General features: G+C 36.1%; 1 protein-coding gene across 3 annotated transcripts in view; it reads left to right on the top strand.

Moving 5' to 3' along the window:
• Window positions 1-21,309, top strand: part of SPPL2A (signal peptide peptidase like 2A) — a 56,166-nt gene that overhangs the window by 12,113 nt on the left and 22,744 nt on the right. For 2 of the 3 annotated variants that reach the window (XM_087859293.1, XM_045812123.2), the window contains exons 2-10: window positions 2,999-3,118; window positions 3,425-3,607; window positions 4,274-4,363; window positions 4,837-4,970; window positions 14,670-14,821; window positions 17,652-17,748; window positions 18,394-18,495; window positions 19,447-19,528; window positions 20,070-20,144. In XM_087859293.1, coding sequence (XP_087715419.1) covers window positions 2,999-3,118; window positions 3,425-3,607; window positions 4,274-4,363; window positions 4,837-4,970; window positions 14,670-14,821; window positions 17,652-17,748; window positions 18,394-18,495; window positions 19,447-19,528; window positions 20,070-20,144 — 1,035 coding nt within the window. The remainder of the gene's footprint in view (window positions 1-2,998; window positions 3,119-3,424; window positions 3,608-4,273; window positions 4,364-4,836; window positions 4,971-14,669; window positions 14,822-17,651; window positions 17,749-18,393; window positions 18,496-19,446; window positions 19,529-20,069; window positions 20,145-21,309) is intronic. The other variant, XM_045812124.2, reaches the window with a different exon arrangement.

Raw genomic sequence — 21,309 nt, 5'->3', positions numbered from 1 at the left:
AGCCTGCTTCTTCCTCTCCCACTCCCCCTGCTGTGTTCCCTCTCTCGCTGGCTGTCTCTCTGTCAAATAAATAAATAAAATCTTTTAAAAAATAAAATTAAAATAAATGTACTCTTACTCCCCTTTAATTCACTCATTACCCTACCCCTGGCAACCACCAGTTTGTTCTGTGTATTTAAGAGGTTTTTTTTGTTGTTGTTTTTCTTTTTCTTTTTTTTTTTTTTTACTTCATTTGTTTTGTTTCTTAAATTTTTACATATGAGTGAAATTGTATTTGTCTTTTTCAGATTAGCTTATTTTGCTTAGCATAATACAGTCTAGCTCCATCCACACCATTGAAATGGCAAGATTTCATTCTTTTTCATGACTAATAGTCCATTGTATATCTACCACATCTTCTTTATCCATTCAGCAGTCGGTAGACATCAGGGCTCTTTGTATAATTTGGCTATTGTTGATAATGCTGCTCTAGACATCGGGGTGCATGTGCCCCTTTGAATCAATATTTTTGTGTCCTTTGGGTAAATACCTAGTAGTGCAGTTGCTGGGTCGTAGGGTAACTCTGTTTTTAACTTGTTGAGGAACTTCCATACTGTTTTCCAGAGTAGCTGCACCAGTTTGCATTCCTACCAGCAGTGGAAGAGGGTTCCCCTTTCTCCACATTCTTGCCAACATCTGTTGTTTCCCATGTTTTTGATTTTAGCCATTCTGACTGGTACAAGATGGTATCTCATTGTAGTTTTGACTTGTATTTCCCTGATGATGACAGATGTTGAGCATCTTTTCACGTGTCTATTAGCCATCTGGATGTCTTCTTTGGAAAAATGTCTATTCATGTCTTCTCCCCATTTCCTAATTGGATTATTTGTGTTTTGAGTGTTGAGTCTTTATAGGTTTTAGATACTGACCCTTTATCGGCTACGTCATTTGCAGATATCTTCTCCCATTCCATAGGATGCCTCTTAGTTTTGTTTTTCCTTCACTGCGCCAAAACTTTTTATCTTGATGAAGTCCTTTTTTTTTTAAGATTTTATTTTTAACTAATCTCTATACCCTAAGTGGGGCTCAAACTCAAAACTGTGAGATCAAAAGTTTCATGCTCTACCGACTGACCTGCCAGGCACCCCTTGATGAAGTCCTAATAGTTCATTTTTGCTTTTGTTTCCCTTGCCTCCGGAGATGTATCTAGTAAGAAGTTGCTATGGCCAGTGTCAAAGAGATTGCTGCCTGTGTTCTCCTCTAGGATTTTGATGGGTTTCCTGTCTCACATTTAGGTCTTTCATCCATTTTTAATTTATTTTTGTGTATGGTGTAAGAAAATGTCCAGTTTCATTCTTCTGCATGTTGCTGTCCAGTTTTCCCAACACCGTTTGTTGAAGAGAGTGTCTTTATTCCATTGAATATTCTTTCCTGCTTTGTTTTTTGGTTTTTTTTTTTTAAAGATTTTTATTTAAATATTTGTGAGAGAGAGCACAAGTAGGGGGAGGGGCAGAGGGAGAGGGAGAAGCAGACTCCCAGCTGAGCAGGAAGCCCTATGCTATGTGAGGCTTGATTCCAAGACCCTGAGAGCATGACCTGACCTGAAGGCAGACGCTTAACCCTTTGAGCCACCCAGGTGCCCCTCTTCCATGCTTTGTTGAAGAAGACCATATAGTTGTAGGTACATTTCTGGGTTTTCTGTTTTATTCCATTGATCTGTGTGTCTGTTTTTGTGCCAGTACCATACTGTATTGATGACTGTAGCTTTGTAATAGAGCTTGAAGTCCAGAATTGTGATGCATTCAGCTTTGCTTTCCTTTTTCAAGATTGCTTTGACTATTCAGGATCTTTTGTGGTTCCATTACAAATTTTAGGATTGTTTGTTCTAGCTCTGTGAAAAATGCTGGTGGTATTTTGATAGGGATTACACCGATTCTGTAGATTGCTTTGGGTAGTATAGACATTTTAACAATATTTGTTCTTCCAACCCACAAGCATGGAATGTTTTTCCATATCTTTGTGTCCTCTTCAATTTCTTTCATAAGTGTTCTACAGTTTTCAGCATGCAGATGTTTTACCTCTTTGGTTAGGTTTATTCCTAGGTATGGGTTTTGGTGCAATTCTGAATGGGATTGATTCCTTGATTTCTCTTTCTGCTGCTTCATTATTGGTGTGTAGAAAGACAATAGATAGGGCTCCTGGGTGGCTCAGTTGGTCAGGCATCTGCCTTCAACTCAGATCATGATCCCAGGGTCCTGGGATCGAGTTCTGCATCAGACTCCTTGCTCAGCGGGGAGCCTCCTTCTCCCTCTCCTCCCTCTCTGTCTGCCTGCTGCTCCCCTTGCTTGTGCTCACTCTCTCAATAAATAAATAAAATCTTAAAAAGCGCAACAGATTTCTGTACATTAATTTTGTATCCTGTGACTTTACTGAATTCATGTATCAGTTCTAGCAATTTTTGATGGGGTCTTTTAGGTTTTCTACATAGATTATTATGTCATCTGCAAATAGTGAAAGTTTGACTTCTTCCTTGCCAATATGGATGCCTTTAATTTCGTCTTTGCTGCCTGATTACTGAGGCTAGGACTTCCGGTACTATTTTAAATAACAATGGTGAGAGTGGACCTGCAAGACAAATTGAGGGGTTTCAAGTGCATTTTCTCTTATGCTACATAAACAGTGAAGTAATAACTCATAAGAGATTGGGAAGGAAAGTTTCAGGGTGTGAAGGGAGTATTGAAGTTATCGCATAGCAACAATCCTCTGTGGGATATAGCTCTTATAACAAAGGCCATAATTGTGTCCCCGTAAGAAAGTGACTTGTTTTCCTTAAAAGAATGTGTTCTGGGTGAATGTGTATAATTTCAATATTTCCTCGAACAAGAAGAAATAAATTCATTGGAAGACCTTCCCTCTTCAGGAAGTGTGGTCAAACCTATATATAAATAGCAGTATTAAAATCATTAGTTATTGGCAAACCAAATTATTGCCAGTGTGAAAATTATTGTTCGTGTCCTAGACAGCTGCTCAGGAAGGAATCCTGCATGCATCTGGAAATGGCAGACCTTTACCATCTAAGGACTACTGCATGCTATATAACCCACATTGGACGGCTCTTCCGAATACCCTAGAAAATGCAGTAAGTAAATCACAGTTACTATTCATTTGTGATCATAATATTATTGAAAGGTGAGAATGAGTGATTATTGTGTTTTAGTGTGTGAACTAGTTGTAATATATGATGATCAATAAACTATTTTCTTGTTTTTATCTCTGTGGGAAAAACAAGTTAGGGAATTTTAAAATACTTCCCTGAAAGCCTGGTTGTCATAAAATATTTCTAATTTAAAAGAACCTGGTATTAAACCAATATTGGTACTCTGTCACTGAATGCATTTTTGTGAACTACGATGTTTATTATGTTAAAGACATTTCTTCTTTCCAGACTTCCATCAGTTTGATGAATCTGACTGCCACACCACTCTGCAACCTCTCTGATATTCCACCTGATGGAATAAAGAGCAAAGCAGTTGTAGTACAGTGGGGAACCTGCCATATTCTTGAAAAAGCCAGAGTTGCACAAACAGGAGGTGCTGAAGCATTGTTGGTTGCCAATAACAGTGTCCTAGTAAGTTTTAAAACTTTAATAACTTTTGAGCTCATGATACATATCAAGTTTCACAAGTATTGAACTATCTTTTTGGTGTGTAGTTTAGGGGCTGAGTTTCAAATAATCTGATGGTAGGGTTCTTTTAGAATTAACATTCTGGGAGTGCCTGGGTGGCTCAGTCAGTTAAGCATCTGACTCTTGATCTAAGCTCAGGTCTCGATCTCAGGGTGGTGAGTTCAAGCCCTGCATTGGGCTCCATGCTGGGCCTGGAGCCTATTTAAAAATAATAATAATAAAAATTTTAAAATAAGTAAAATGAAAATTCTGGCTGTGATAGGCATTTAATTGGAAAACTTTGTAATTTCTTTTCTGTTCCTACAGTGGACAAGACCTTGTTAGAAACAAGTATGTGTGTGTAAATTTAATTAAACTTCAGCGTAATATGCACACACACACACATACACACATATATGTATGATATACCTGTATGTAAGTCAGTTTAAGTTTATGCTAAAAGGATTCCAGATTGCAAACTCTTACTATAATATCAAGAAAGAACATAGGAAACTTTGTTTTGTAATTTTTAAAAAGATATAATACTTACATTTAAAGGAATAATTTTTATTTTATTCTGTAAATATATTAGTAGCTCATGAGTTTTCATAATATTTTTTTTTCTTTTAGTTTCCTCCCTCAGGGAACAAATCTGAATTTCATGATGTGAAAATACTGATTGCATTTATAAGCCGCAAAGACTTTATAGATATGAAGCAGGTGAGTTAGTAATTACATACTATACAAAGTTTATACATGGTATAATTCTTTACTTTTAACCACTGATATTTAATTTAAATTATATATGCTCCATTTGCTAACAAGAAGGTATAAAGGCCTATCAGGTCTTTGTTTGAGAAGAGTTCACCTCTCAGTGAGCACAAGGTGTTTCCAAGCCCTGACTTTAGAAAGGATATTTATTTGTTTTGACTTCTCTAACAGTTCTGTGTTATATCGTTTATCTTACCCTTAAATCCCTGAACAGGATGTGACTGTGAAACACTGAACTTTCAAGATTTAAAAAACCAAAGCATAGCCTCATAATTCTGACAAGAGAATACATCATGTTGTCAAACACGATTCTAGTGTTCTTGACTCCATAGTATCCGTTGCAGAGTGAAATTGGAATATTGCTGCCATACACTGGAAGAGAAAGAAAACTAATTCTGTTCTTTTGTTATTTTGTCTTTCAGACTCTTGGGGATAACATTACTGTGAAAATGTATTCTCCATCGTGGCCTAACTTTGACTATACTATGGTGGTTATTTTTGTAATTGCTGTGTTCACTGTGGCATTAGGAGGATACTGGAGTGGACTTATAGAATTGTAAGTTTAATTAAACTTCAGTGTTTTTGTGATAAATGGCTAAAAATTATTGTTTGATACTCAGTTTAATCATGTACCAACATTTAAAATTTACCTGACCTCAGAATGTAGTGCTATTAAGATCAGATTGCAGGTTTAGCCTCCTGTAGGTCATTAAACTTTCCACTGAGGAGGGAGTTACGGCTTCCTCTAACTCTCCTGCTGGTAGGCTAGCATTGAAATTACATCAGAGACTTTTTAAAATTGTTTAATTATCTCTCCCAGAAAAGATGAAGATACTTGGTGTCTTTATGGGCCTATTTATTTGGATTGGAAGAAAATAAGCAAGAGAAGGTGGGGCAGGGGGTGTCAGCTCCTCCTGAGAGCAGTCATTACAGTGTGACCTCATCGTTCTGTTTAATGTTTCAGGAATTCTGAGGCTATGCAGCATGTTCATATTTTAATTTAAATATAAGAATTCCAAATCTACATAAAATTTAGATTTCCCTGTTTAGTAACAACAACCACCTGAAGCAGGTCTTCTTACAGTTATATACCTTTGGCTCTGGATGAAAGCAGGCAAGAGTGTTTGAAAGGATCAGTTCATATTTGTAACTCTGAATTCAAAAATGTGCTCATAACATATTTGATGCATTAAGGACAATATATTCATCTTATGAATCAATCTGTAGGTTTCGTTAAAAAGGGCTTATTTGCAACTAAATGAAGTTACGCTTACTTGTAATTCCTTAAAATACTAAAATTTGACTCATGTCAAGAGAAAAAATCTTAGGGTTTAACAAGTGTAGGTTTTTAGAGTATTGAGCTTTAAATATTTTCCATATTTGGGAAACATGTTCCAACATATATATCCGTCACATATTTTCATGTGAGTAAGCATTGTTTTCATTATTAATCTTTGTAAAGCCTAGCATGTAAGAGTCCAAGGTCATTTTCTAATTATTTGGTGAAACTTTGTAAATAATTTCCCCAAAGCTACTGATTGATTGAAAATGTTTTCCCATTTAATATAGATTCTCACTGTACTTCTATGTATATTGTAAATTATTTATGTAAATTGTTACTTCTCTAGAGTAGTGCTTTTCAAACTGTAATGTGCCTACAAACTGTCTTGAGATCTCATTAAAATGAAAATTTAGATTTAGTAGACTTGGGATGGGGGCTAAGATTCCATGTTTTAAAGAAGCTCCCAAGTGATTTTGCTGGCCCACAGACCACACTTTGAGTTAGCAAGGCAAGCTTTGTACACATGTCAGGGCAAGCTCCTCCTCAAGAAAATTGGAAATGGGAGAGGACTACATACAAGCTTTTTTATTCATAAAACACGGTGAGGGACAAAAACGGAGAATTTGTTACCTTCATAGCCAGGTTGGGAGAGAAGGAGTTCTTTACCTGCAAGATTATGGATTTTTTTTATTTTTATTTTTATTTCGGTATTGTTAACACATAGTGTTATATTGGTTTTAGGTGTACAGTACAATTCAATGCATTACTTACTGGTCACCAAGATAAATGTACTCTTAATCCCCTTTATTTTGCCCATCCCTGCACCTTCCTCCCCTTTGGCAACCACCAGTTTGCTTTCTGTATTTACAAGCCTGTTTTTTTGTTTTTCTTTCTGTTTTTTTGTTTTTTTTACTTTGTTCATTTGTTTCTTTAAATTTTATGTATGAGTGAAATTATATGGTATCTGTCTTACTCTGACTTATTTAACATTATACTCTCTAGGTCCATCCATATTGTTGCAAATGGCAATATCTCATTCATTTTTAGGGCTAAGTAATATCCTATCCAATTGTGTGTGTGTGTGTATATATATGTGTGTATATATATATGTGTGTGTGTGTGTGTGTATAAACAATCCTATCCAATTGTGTGTATATATATAAGTATATATATATACACACCACTTCTTTTTTATCCATTCATCTATGGATGGAAACTGGGGTAGATTGCTTCCGTATCTTGGCTAGTGTGAATAATGCTGTAATAGACACTTTTCAAATAACTGTTTTCATTTTCTTTGGGTAAATACCCAGTACTGGAATTTCTGGATCATATGGTAATTCTATTTTTAATTTTTTAAAAAGATTTTATTTATTTATTTATTTATTTATTTGAGAGCAAGTGCAAGAGAGAGGGAAAGCGCAAGCACTTGCCAGGGTAGGGTGGTGGGGTAAGGGCCCTGTGTCGATCCCAGGACACCGAGATCATGACTTGAGCTAAAGGCAGATGCTTAACCAGCTGAGCCACCCAAGCACCCCCCTATTTTTTAATTTTTTGAGGAACCTCCATATTATTTTCCACAGTGGTTGCAACAATTTGCATGTCCACCAGTAGTGCACAAGCGTTCCTTTTTTCCACATCCCTACCAAACTTGATATTTCTTGTCTTTTGATCTAACCCTTCTGACAGATGTAACATTTTGAGTTTATTTTTGTGTATGGTGTGAAAACATGTCCCGGTTTCGTTCTTTTGCATGGAGCTGTCCTTTTCTTTTTAGCACCATTCATTGACGAGACTTTTTCTCATTGCATACTCTTGCCTCCTTTGTCGAAGATTAATTGACCGTATAATCGTGGGTTTATTTCTGGGCTCTATTCTGTTGATCTGTGTGTCCTCTTTTGTGCCAGTACCATACTGTTTTGATTACTGCAGTTTTATAGTATATCTTCAAAGTTAGAATTATGGTATCTTCAGTTTTGTTCCACTTTTTTCGAGATTGCTTTGTCTAATCCGAGTCTTTTGTGATTCCGTACAAATTTTAGGATTGTTTGTTCTAGTTCTGTGAAAAATGTTGGTGATATTTTGATAGGAATTGCACTAAATCTAAATTGCTTTGGGTGGTATAGACATTTTAACAATATTTGTTCTTCTAGTCCATGAGCACAGAATATCTTTCCAGTTATTTGTGTTGTCCTCAATTTCTTTTATCAGTGTTACTTTATAGTTTTCAGAGTATAGGTCTTTGACCTTTTTGGTTAAGTATATTCCCAGGTATTTTATTACTTTCGGTATAATTGTAAATGGAATTGTTTTCTTAATTTCTCTTTCTGCTACTTCATTTTTTGAAAAGATTTTATTGAGAGACAGGGTGCATGGAGAGAAGCAGAGAGGGAGAGAGAGGAACAAGCAGACTCCACGCTGAGCATGGAGCCTGATGGGATGCCCGATCTCAAGACCCTGAGACCATGACCTGAGCCAAAACCAAGTGTTGGATGCTTAACTGACCGAGCCATCCAGGCATCCCTCTGCTCCTTCATTATTAGTATATGGAAATGCAACCGATTTCTGTAAATTGATTTTGTATCTTGTGACCTTACTGAATTCATTTATCAGTTCTAGTAGTTTTTCGGTGGAGTCTTTAGGGTTTCTTATATATAGTATCGTGTCATCTGCAAATAGTGAAAATTTTACTTCTTCCTTACCAATTTGAATACCTTTTACTACTGTTTCTTGTGTGATTGCTGTGGCTAGGACTTCCAGTACTGTGTTGAATAAAAATAGTGAGAGTGAACATCCTTGTCTTGTTCTTGACCTTAGGGGAAAAGCTCTCAGTTTTTCACCATTGAGAATGATATACATAGCCTTTATTATGTTGAGGTATGTTCCCTCTAAACCTACCTTGCTGAGAGTTTTTATCACGAATGGATGTTGTACTTTGTCCAATGCTTTTTCTGTGTCTATTGAAATGATCATATGGTTCTTATCCTTTTTCTTATTGATGTGATGTATCATGTTGATTGATTTGCAAATATTAAACCACCCTTGCATCCTGGAAAGAAATCTCACTTGATCGTGGTGAATGATTTTTTAAAAATGTATTGTTGGATTTGGTTTGCTAATATTTTGTTAAGGACTTTTGCATCTGTGTTCATCAGAGATAGTGGCCTGTGGTTCTCTTTTTTTATAGTGTCTTTATCTGGTTTTGGTATCAGGGTCATGTTGGCCTCATAGGATGAATTTGGAAGCTTTCCTTCCTCTTCTATTTTTTGGAATACTTGGAGAAGAATAGGTATTAACTCATCTTTAAATGTTTGGTAGAATTCACCTATGAAGGCTTCTGGTCCTGGACTTTAGTTTTTTGGGAGTTTTTTGATTACTGATTCAATTTCATTGCTGGTAATCAGTCTGTTTAAATTTTCTATTCCTGATTCAGTTTTGGAAGGTTATATGTTTCTAGGAATTTATCAATTTCTTGGTTGTCCAATTCGTTGCCGTAAAATTTTTTATAATATTCTCTTACAATCTTTTGTATTTCTGTGGTGTTGGTTGTTATTTTTCCTCTTTCATTTGTGATTTTGTTTGAGTTCTCTTTTTTATGGGTCTGACTAAAGGTTTACCAATTTTGTTGGTCTTTCCAAAGAACCAGCCCCTGGTTTCTTTGTTCTGTTCTATTGGGATTTTTTTTTTTTGTTTGTGTTTCCTTTATTTCTGTTCTGATCTTTATTATTTCCTTCCTTCTGCTGGTTTTTGGTTTGTTTCTTCTTTTCCTAGCTTCTTTAGGTGTAAGGTTGTTTATTTGAGATCTTTCCTCTTCTTGAGGTAGGCCTGTATTACTATAAACTGCCTTCATAAAACAACTTTTGATGCATCCCAAAGATTTTGGACCATTTGTTTTCATTTTCATTTGTTTCCATGTAATTTTTGATTTCTTCTTTGATTTCTTAGATGACCCACTCGTTTGGTACCATGTTCTTTAACCTCCATGTTATTTGTGGTGTTTCCAAATTTTCTCTTGTGGTTGATTTCCAGTTTCATAGCATTGTGCTCAGAAAAGATGCGTGGTATGACTTCGATCTTTTTTAATTTATTGAGACTTGTGGCCTAATATGTGATCTATTCTGGAGAATGTTCCATGTGCACTTGAAAAGAATGTGTATTCTGCTGTTTTAGGATGGAATGTTCTGAATATATCTGTTAAATCCATCTGGTTCAGTGCATCATTCAGAGCCACCGTTTCCTTGTTGATTTCCTGTTTGGATGATCTGTCCTATGATGTAAGTGGGGTGTTAAAGTCCCCTGCTATTATTGTGTTACTATCACCTATTTATGTTTGTTGTTAACTATTTTATGTATTTGGGTGCTTCCATGTTGGGTGCATAAATATGTACAATTGTTACAGCTTATTGTTGGATTGTCCGCCTTATCGTAATATAATGTCCTTCTTTGTCTCTTGTTACAGTCTTTAAAAGTGTAATTTGTCCAATATAAATATTGCTACCCTGCCTTTCTTTTCATATGCATTTGCATGATAAATGCTTTGTCTTCCCTTTACTTTCAATCTGCATGTGTCTTTAGGTCTGAAATGAGTCTCTTGTTAGGCAGCGTATAGATGGGTCTTGTTTTTTTTAATCCGTTCTGTCACCCTGTGTCTTTTGATTGGAGCATTTCATCCATTTACATTCAAAGTAATTATCGATAGATAGTACTTAATGTCATTTTGTTACTTGTTTTATTTTTGTTGTTTTTGTAATTCTTCTATGTTTCTTCTCTTGCTGTCTTGTCTCATAGTTAGTTGGCTTTCTTTAGTGATATACTGGGATTCCTTTCTCTTTATATTTTGCATATGTTTACTGGTTTTTGACTTGTGGTTACCATTGGGTTTGTATATAACATCTGCATATAACAGTCTATATTGAATTGATGGTTACTTAAGTTTGAACTCATTCTTTACTCCTCTCCCCACTTCCCATGGTTTAGGTATGTCGTGTCATACATTACACCTTTTTATTTTGTGAATCTCTCGACTGATACATATATATGTATCAGTACTTGTACTGTTTTTGTGCTTCCTACTTCCTACATATACATATATATGTATCAGTATTTGTACTGTTTTTGTGCTTCCTACTTTTCTTATTCCTGCTTATGGTCTTTTCTTTCCACTCAAAGAGTCCCCTTTAACATTTCTTGTAGAACAGGTTTAGTGGTGATGAATTCTTTTTTTTAATAATAATATTTTTTTATTATGTTAGTCACCATACAGTACATCCCTAGTTTTTGACGTAAAGTTCCGTGATTCATTAGTTGCGTATAACACCCAGTGCACCATGCAATACGTGCCCTCCTTACTACCCATCACCAGCCTATCCCATTCCCCCACCCCCCTCCCCTCTGAAGCCCTCAGTTTGTTTCCCAGAGTCCATAGTCTCTCATGTTTCATTCCCCGCTAGTGGTGATGAATTCTTTTAACCTTTGTTAGTCTGGGAACTTCTTTGTCTCTCCTTCTATTCTGAATGATGATCTTGCTGGACAGAGTATTCTTGGATTTTTTCCTTTCAGTATTCTGAATATATCATGCCACCCGTTTCTGGCCTGCAGAGTTTCTGTTGAAAAATCAGCTGATAACCTTAAGGGGTTTTCCTTGTATGTAACTGTTTTCTCTTACTGCTTTTAAAATTCTCTTTCAAGATTATGGAGGTTGAAATTGAGGTGGTAAAACAACAACAAAAAGTTGAGGTGGCTGATTGTAAAGGTAGGATAAAGATAGAACTAAGTGTATGTGTGGGGATGGTTGGGGAGGTGTGTATATATCATACAAAAAAGAGAATATGAATCAGTGACAAAAAGGAAGAAGTTCTGTAAGAAGAAGAATGATTAAGAACATAAGCAGGATTTGCAACAAAATGGATGGACTTTGAAAGCACTGTGCTAAATGAAATAAGTCAGACAGAGAAAGACAAATACTATATAATGTCACTGATACGTAGTTGACAAACAGAAAAGGAACTCAAAGATACAGAGAGTCAGATTGGTGGTTGCCAGAGGCAGGGAGTAAGGGTGGGTGAAATGAGTAAAGTTTGTGAAAAGGTACAAACTTCTGGTTATAAAATAAGTAACTCTTGGGGATATAATGTACAGCATGGTGACTATAGCTGATAAGACTGTAGTATGTATTTGGAATTTTCTAAGAGAGTAGATTTTTTTTTATAATATTTTTTTATTATGTTAATCACCATACAGTACATCCCTGGTTTTTGATGTAAAGTTCCATGATTCATTAGTTCCGTATAACACCCAGTGCACCATGCAATACGTGCCCTCCTTACTACCCATCACCAGCCTATCCCATTCCCCCACCCCCCTCCCCTCTGAAGCCCTCAGTTTGTTTCCCAGAGTCCATAGTCTCTCATGATTCATTCCCCCTTCTGTTTACCCCCCCTTTCTTTATCCCTTTCTTCCCCTACCGATCTTCCTACTTCTTATGTTCCATAGATGAGAGAAACCATATGATAACTGTCTTTCTCTGCTTGACTTCTTTCACTTAGCATTATCTCCTCCAGTGCCGTCCATGTTGCAGCAAATGTTGAAAAATCGTTCTTTCTGATGGCTGAGTAATATTCCATTGTATATATGGACCACAGCTTCTTAATCCAGTCATCTGTTGAAGGGCATCTCGGCTCCTTCCATGATTTAGCTATTGTGGACAATGCTGCTATGAACATTGGGGTGCATATGGCCCTTCTTTCTAAGAGAGTAGATCTTAACGGTTCTCATCACAAGAAAAAAAAAGTGTTTAACTGTGGTGATGGATGTTAACTCTACTGATTGTGACCGTTTTGTTATACAAATCCTGAGTCACTATGTTGTATACCTGAAACTAATGTTATATGTCAATTAGATCTTGATTTTAAACAACAAAGATAAGTACTATCATTTAGCAAGTAGAGAGAGTTAAATTAAAAGAGAAGTGGAGAGAGAGGGGCGGCTGGGTAGTTCAGTCGGTTGAACATCCACCTCTTGGTTTCGGCTCAGGTCATGATCTCAGGAGTCTGAGATCTCTCTCTCTCTCTAATAAATAAATAAAATCTTTTAAAAAGAGGAGGGAAAAGAGAATAAGGCTTAGGAAAGGGAAAATTTGGCAGAACCAGAACTCATAACTCAGAATTACCCTGTCAAATAAAAGATATACCTTATGCAAAAGGGAAAGGTGTCTTGGTTCCATAGAAAACTTTTTAGTAGAGAGTTAAAGTCTTATTATAATGAAATCATTGGTCCTCAAGCTTCATAAACTCAAGATAGCATGAAAGAAAGCTTAGCTTCCCATTTTAGGTGGCTCTTGAGCTGATTAGGAGTATAATGTTTTAAAAAGATGAATTATAGTACTTTATGTGATAGAAATCTAGTACATTTCCTTTCCAAAAATTGCCTGTGCTTTTTCCTTTGCCAGATTTTTTCCTTTATTTATTTTTTAAAAGTTTTTATTTATTTAAATGTGAGAGCACTAGGGAGCACAAGCAGGGGAAGCAGCAGAGAGAGAGGGAGAGCAGGGGGAGCAGCAGAGGGAGAGGGAGAAACAGGCTGAGAGCAGGGACCCTGACCTGGGCTCAATCCCAGTACCCTGTGATCATGACCTGAGCCAAAGGCAGATACATAACCAGCTGAGCCTCCCCAGGCACCCTTATATTTTCCTTTAAAGCATTCTACGTGGAGAACTGGTATACTAAATAAGAATATATAAATCTTTTTTTTTTTTTTAAAGATTTTATTTATTTATTCGGCAGAGAGAGAGACAGCCAGCGAGAGAGGGAACACAAGCAGGGGGAGTGGGAGAGGAAGAAGCAGGCTCATAGCGGAGGAGCCTGATGTGGGGCTCGATCCCGTAACGCCGGGATCACGCCCTGAGCCGAAGGCAGACGCTTAACCGCTATGCCACCCAGGCGCCCCTCATTGGTACTTCTATCTAATATTCTGTCACCCAGCTCTGCAGTTGCTGGAATGTGCTAGTGTGACTGTCCCCAAACCCTCTCCATGCTCTTTTCCCAGGCAGCCTCCCCAGAGTCACAGGTGCTTAATATAGTGACCATCCCAGTTAACAATTTTCTAATAAGAAAGTGGTGTGTTGGTATATAAGCAGTCTGGCAAACGTACAATTTGACAGAAATAAACTTTTTTAACCTAAAGTTTGTATTAAGCCCAGACCTGATGAGAAAGGTCACGGTGTGTGCCAAGGGAATGAGAGTTTAGTAGATCAGAGTGGAAGGGACTGGAGGTGGAAGAGTATGTAGTAGGTTCCATGTAGCTGGGAGGAGACCATAAGATGACAGAACAGAGACTGCTCAACAAAGGACACTACTGACTCTTTCCTCTTCAACTTTTATCTCTGCCTCTTATTAACTGTGTGATTAGCAAGGGTTGTTGAGAGAATTAAAAACAGTATTTTGCTATCTTAACTCAAGGTAGGACAAAGCTATATCTCGAACTTCCTTTGAATCCTTCATAATACACTGATGAGCACAGAACAGGCACAGTAAGTACTTAGTTGAATGAAAGAATTTTGTGTTTACATTTAACAGAAGCTAATTTTAGAAGTACTTTGCTCTCTGTAAGTTGGTAATAAGTGTGTAAAAAGAAACTGGTTATCCTCTGAAATTTATTACATCAATATGGTTTGCAAATTAGATTATAGAAACATACAGACATTAATTTATTTATATGATAAATATCATCTGTTCCAACAATTTCACTTCCAGAAAAAAACACCATTTCAAAAGTTAGTGGTTAATAACAGGTCATCTCTGGAGGGTAGAATTATAGGGACCTTTTACTTTCTAGGTTATTTTCTGTTTGGCGTGCTGTTTTTTAAAGTATATTACTTTGTAGCCAGAAACAAATTTAAGTTGGTATTAGAGATAGATTTTAAAAATAACTGTACTTGGCAGAGATTTGCTGAAGTTCCTGTGTATGTTTATACAGGGAGAGCATGAAGGCAGTGACAAACACTGAAGACAGAGAAATGAGGAAAAAGAAGGAAGAATATTTAACTTTTAGTCCTCTAACGGTTGTAATATTTGTGGTCGTGTGCTGTGTTATGATGGTCTTACTTTATTTCTTCTACAAATGGTTGGGTAAGAAGTCATATTTTATATTTGCTACTTTTGGCCTGCAAGTTTTGTATTTACTTCACTAGATTTAAAATATATACCCAGAAAGCTTAAGCAAATAATTTAAAAGTGATGTTAACTTTCTAAACTGTCAGAAGTGTTAGATCCCCAGCACTCTGGGATAATAAATATTCATATTAAAAATATCCTATCTTTGAGATAAGAACACTTCTTGATGGATGACTTGAAAGAATTGCTGTGGCCCCTACGTTTCCATCTCTGCAGATGAAGCTGGAGAGCCCCATATCTAAGCAGCAGACTAAGGACTTCTTGGTGACCATATTTAGTTCCACGAAATAGAAGATTATTCAAATTACTAATTTATTGCCTCTGCTTACCCCCAAAGTGTGCTTTGTTCTTTTGTCAGTGTGCAAATCAAGATGTATTGCTCAAATTTTGTTTTACTTGTGTAAACAGTCAAGATCGTACTACATCTAAAGACAAGTACTTGCCTGTGGTCTAAGTAATAATGGGTACTTTTCCTTTAAGAAGGTAGAGGTAGGAACTGTAAGGGCTTGCCCATCCCCTTTCCGGTCCTGTTAGTGGTCTGAAAGAACGGAAATTTGCCATCTCTGGTCAATGCACAGCACAAAGAGAAAGGGACCAAGGAAGAGGGAAGTGTCCCTGGTAAGAATTAGCAAAAACCCTTTGTAGAAATCACCACAGGCTACAGTGCTTATTTGGAGAACATTAGCATGATTTTCTGGAGTAGAAAACTGATGCACTCAGGTTAGTTTCAGCTTATTGTCCAATTTCTCCTGTCCTGCGGCAGCATTAAAAACTAGACCTATGATATATATTTCCAATTAGTAAAAAGAATTATTTGAATGTCACTCATATTTCAATCTGTTGCTGGGAGAGTAGATACTAGGATAGTTATTTGCATTACGTTGTCATTGTGCAGCTAATTTTTCTGATTTAATACTTATCCTTCAGTTGTTTGTGTCTGACCCTCAGTCAATTAATTAGTGGTCTTTGATAGAAAAAAGAGATTCCTCTATCCTACCCTAAAGCATGTTTTCATTTTTGGTGAAAATTTTCCTTAAACTTACCGGTATTGGAAAAGTTGACCATGCTTATAAATGTATTTTTTTATGTAGGAGGAACATCGTTAAACTTCATGGTTATCCTGGGTCATGGGAGTTAATTACGACCCTTACAAAATCTATGTGATATTGCAAGATTTAATGTACCTCCAAATGGTTCATAATGGCTAAAGTTGCTGCCATTTTTAATATATGAAATATATCAAATTGCTAAGGTTCCCCTTACCATTTTATGTTAAGTCATGCTCAAGAAAGTAACTGAAGATGGTTATATTAACCAGATGCTTTCTCATGCCTAATCATTTTCCTAGTATATTATGACATTGAGTGAAATACCTAAAACTCTGTTAGGGTCTCACGAACATGCTTTCTACCTACGTTTTAAAACTTGGGTTGGCGACCTTTGGTGGATGACTTACGAAACATAACTTGGCAGTCTTTGACTGTCTTTCTTTTACTGCTCACATTACCATATGTAGCTAGTAATAACAAATAATAACAAGGGACTAAAAAAGGTAATTTGTCCAAGTTCACCAATTAGAAGGTGGCCAACAGTTAAAAACAAGGATATCAGAAAATTTTTGGATGGTATCTGTGTTTCTGAAAAACGAACAGTTCTGCAGACTCATGAATAAGATCTAAGTTGTCCAGCTACAGAAATAGCAAAATGCCGGATCATTCTTCAGACTTTCCTGTGACATTTTAAAGATGTAATAAAAGCCGTGTTGATTTTAAAAAGAAGAAGAAAGAAAGTAGCTATCCCTGATTTACTGTCTCTGGATTACTCTCTCTTTCTCACCTATGGAACAGTTCTGATTTTCTGAAATTTAGTGGAATTTGAAAAATTCAGGTAAAATTTGCATTTCCATTGTGAAATTTTGAGAAAGTTAAGAAAATGAATATTTTATTTTAGAGTACAATAATTTCTCCCCCTTTTTAAGAATAAGGAGCTCAGATATAATTTTAAATAATTTTCAAAAAAAGTATAGTTTATATAGAAAAATATTTGTGAATTTTAACTACCTTAGTTTCATATCATAGCAGAGTGGTTTGTTTAAATGGATTTGGTTTTACTGCCGGTCAAATAATTAAAGATAATTTCCACCAAAGGAAAATGTAAATAGCATGGTTAATGTCTAAGATGGATGTCAGTTCTCATCCCTAAGCTGCATTTTTAAAAACATTTCTCCTGTTTCCTTAATGTGTCCATTCCTTACATTTTAATTACTTACAAGTGTCCACAACTCACTTCATAGACCTCTTTTTTTTTTTTATTTGACAGAAAGACAGCCAGCAAGAGAGGGAACACAAGCAGGGGGGGTTGGGAGAGAAAGAAGCAGGCTCCCAGTGGAGGAGCCTGATGTGGGGCTCGATCCCAGGACTCTGGGATCACACCCTGAGCCGAAGGTGGACACTTAACAACTGAGCCACCCAGGCGCCCCCATAGACCTCTTTAACAGACATGTTAGTTTGAATCATTAAATGTTAGAAAGTCTAGAGCCAGCTTCAGCCCTTGAACAATCCTACCAATGTGTAATGGAACTAAAACAACACAGAAAATACCCACTTTTCAATAAAACTGAAGATCTAAATATTTTCAGCTTAGTAACCAATTCAAATTATAATACGGTCACTGCATTGAAAGTATCACAATGCAGTAAGAAAGCTAGATTAATATTGCTTGTATAACTATTTTCTAATCATATTTCCTTCTGTTCTCGTATAATTTAGTGTCTTTTTTTTTCTAGTTTATGTTATGATAGCAATTTTCTGCATAGCGTCAGCAATGAGTCTGTACAACTGTCTTGCTGCACTCATTCGTAAGATACCGTGTGGACGATGCACGTATGTATCTCGCGGGGAATTCTATAATGTTGGTATTTATAATTTAAAACAATACAGGGAAAAGTAGGAGTGGTATTTTAAACCTGTGCAAGCCAATATACATGTGGCTATTAAAATTTAAATATATTAAATAAATTTAAAAATTCAGTTCCTCAGTCTCATTAGCTACATTTCAAATGCTAAATAACCACATGTAGCTAGTGGCTACTGTACTGGGCAGCAGAGGTGTTAGAACGTGTTCATCATGGACAGTTCTATTTATCTACAACTGGTAAATATTTTTGAGGTATCATTTGTTGTAATTAAATTAGGACTTTTTTTTTTTTTAAGATTTTATTTATTTATTCGACAGAGATAGAGACAGCCAGCGAGAGAGGGAACACAAGCAGGGGGAGTGGGAGAGGAAGAAGCAGGCTCATAGCGGAGGAGCCTGATGTGGGGCTCAATCCCATAACGCCGGGATCACGCCCTGAGCCGAAGGCAGACGCTTAACCGCTGTGCCACACAGGCGCCCCTAAATTAGGACTTTTAAATTGATATTTTAGTAGCTTTCTTGTGACTGTGGTTAACATTTGTCATTTCTCATGTTTAAGTGAACATTGTATTTCATCTACAGAGTAAACCTGTTTCCATCTATTTTTTTAGGATTATGTTTCGTGGCAAAAGCATTGAAGTGAGACTTCTTTTTCTCTCTGGACTATGCATAGCAGTAGCTGTTGTTTGGGCCGTATTTAGAAATGAAGATAGGTATGAGCACTCAGTGTATTTGCTTTTAGATTAAGGATGCATGATTTTATATCTTGCTTGGTAATTATGCATTATGATTATTATGGATTTCTTTTTGCTTTTATCCCAGAACACCGTAGTCTTGAAATAAGCTAAATAAGTACTTAAATAAGCAGATCTTGTGCTAATGGATTCAAGGTCATATAGACAAGAAAATAAGTATTATGATTTAAACATCTAAGCTGAAATAGGCTTCAAAAATATACTTAATAATGATACAGCCACACAATGAAGTACAGTGCGGCTGTAAACAATGAAGAAGTTCTCTGTGAATTGATATGCAGTGATTTCCAGAATGTATTTTAAGTGAAAAAAGACCATAAAGAGTATGCTACCTTTTATGTAAGAAAGGAAATATAAGGAAATATACAACTATCTGTCCATTTGCCAAAAAAAAAAAATGTTTACCTTTTTAATGGTTTATTAATAAAATTATTAAAGCCCAGAACCACTTGTAGCCTAAAATTTGTAAGCAAAGTTTATACAGTTTTAGGCAGCTTCAGTTGATAATTATGCATATCAGTTCCTGGTAGATTATGTTACATAGTTCTCATTTCCTTTAGATTCCAACTATCTGGATATATGTTAACACCAATATCCTTTGTGATGAGCTACCTTTCTAAAAGAAACATATATAAGTTCAAGGAGTAAAGAGAAGTACGTACTATATCCAATGAACGTTCTGAGGTAGCTTTTCAACTTTTCCGTAGTAGTCATGTTCATTATTCTACGAGGACAGCAAATTAATAAATATGGAGTATATGAGAAGTTTTTTGTCATTATACTTGCTGCTTAATAATCATATGGTCGAATCATAACAATTGAAGATACTACATTAGTGATCAATTTCTTTTGAAAATCCCATCTAAGAATAACTACATAAACCAATAGAGTAACTTCTTTTGATTTCAGGTGGGCTTGGATTTTACAAGATGTCTTGGGGATTGCTTTCTGTATGAATTTAATTAAAACACTGAAGTTACCCAACTTTAAGGTAAAGTATACTGCTTTGCTAGCTAAAATAATTTTTTCTTTTTAAAACAACTTTATTTGAGTATAATTTACATGTAGCAAAATGCGCCCATCATAAGTGTATTATTTATTGAAGTTTTACACATGAATAACTTTATAGCCACCATCCCAATCAATTACAGATTTCTCATCTCTTCAAAAGCTCTGTCCTGCCCTTTAGCAGTCAGTCCTCCTAATCTCCAGCCGTAGCCAACCACTGATTTGCTAGCTAAAATATTTTTAATCATTTATATAATATGCCAAATACATAAAATCCTTACAGACAAAATATCAATGAAGAACATTTCTTTGATTTAGTGATTTTTTTTTTTAAAGACTGGGATAGAGAAGATAAAATTTTTAATGTGATTTGTAGAATAAAACTAGAAATAGTAATAACGGTTAAATGCCTTTAAAAAAAAGTGTTTAGATGTAATTTCACATGTTTATTTGTACTTGCAAAACAATATAATCTCTTAATTTACATGGAAGTTTGACCTTTAAATTTTTTCTTTTTTCAACAGTCATGTGTGATACTTCTAGGCCTTCTCCTCCTCTATGATGTGTTTTTTGTTTTCATAACACCATTCATCACAAAGGTATGATATTTTTGAAATCTGTGAGAAACATGCTAAAAGGAGAATCTTAAGCCTGCTCTTAGGTAACTGATTTTGCAGATGTTTACCATTAAGTGGGTACTAATTCTCTTTTGAAAATTGTCATTGAAGTTAGCTTTTTAATAGAGGATTTTTTTAAACCTTTAAGTCATTCCGCTAAATGAAAAGTGTCTCCTGGCTGATCATGAGAATATCTATAAATTTTCTTCCTATCCATTTTAAAGTAATTTTTCTGATTATAAAACAATAAATGTTTGCTGTAAACGACATAAACAGCAAAAAAGAATGAAAATGCGTCGTTGCTCCTTTCATTTCTGTACCCCTAGTTTGAGACTACGAAGGAGCTCCCCACTGGAAGTCTGGAGACCTGAAGTGTAGCTCTGTAACTTTGTTATCCTGACAAGTCACTCAGCATTTTGTGCTTCCGGTTCCTAATCCATTGTGTGAGGGAGTATTGCTAGCGTTCCAGGCTCCCTCTTCCATCAGTAGAATTCTCCGCGTGGAACTGACAGAATGCAGTCTAACCTTTCTATATCACAAAGGTCCCTTCTATCCAGCCTATGTATAGAGGCCAAGGTGGAGCTGGCCTCAGAAGAAACTAGACCCAGGGGCACATACTCTCCCTTTCTATTTCTTTCCATTTTGTTTGTGGTCCCAGACTGGCTTTTTCTATGACGTTAGACTCATAGCAGCTGACAGCTCCTCATTCATCTATCCCCGCCCCCACCACTAGCTCTTCCGTAAAATGGTGATGCTGTTCCCAGAATAAGGGAGAGGTGTTGGGTGAGTGTGGTAGTACTAAATGATTTGCCCAGTTTTTCTACTGGTCCCTATTTCTATCTCATGAGTATTTTATTGCTCAGTTCTCCTGCTTTCTCCATTTTATGTTGAGTCTTATTTTGATTCAGGATTTGATATTATAATCAGTGCATTTTTTTCCCCATTAGTTGTTTATCTCTTTCTTTAGCCCCTACCAAGTATGAAATCACTGTAAAACTGCACTTTGAATATTTGTTATAATGGCATAAACATGTGGCACAAAGATGTGCCCCATTGGGGAGCTAAAATGCAAGTAGATAGTTAATGTAGTTAACTGCCCCAAATTACAGCTAACCAGACCATTTTACAAGCATCTTTCCGTGCCTTA

This window comes from Ursus americanus, chromosome 36, assembly GCF_024610735.1.
Source record: "Ursus americanus isolate L20-20 chromosome 36, mUrsAme1.1.p, whole genome shotgun sequence".
Lineage (NCBI taxonomy): Eukaryota > Metazoa > Chordata > Mammalia > Carnivora > Ursidae > Ursus > Ursus americanus.
The sequence above is the reverse complement of the archived record's forward strand: the minus strand, read 5'-3'. Positions and strand labels throughout refer to the sequence as shown.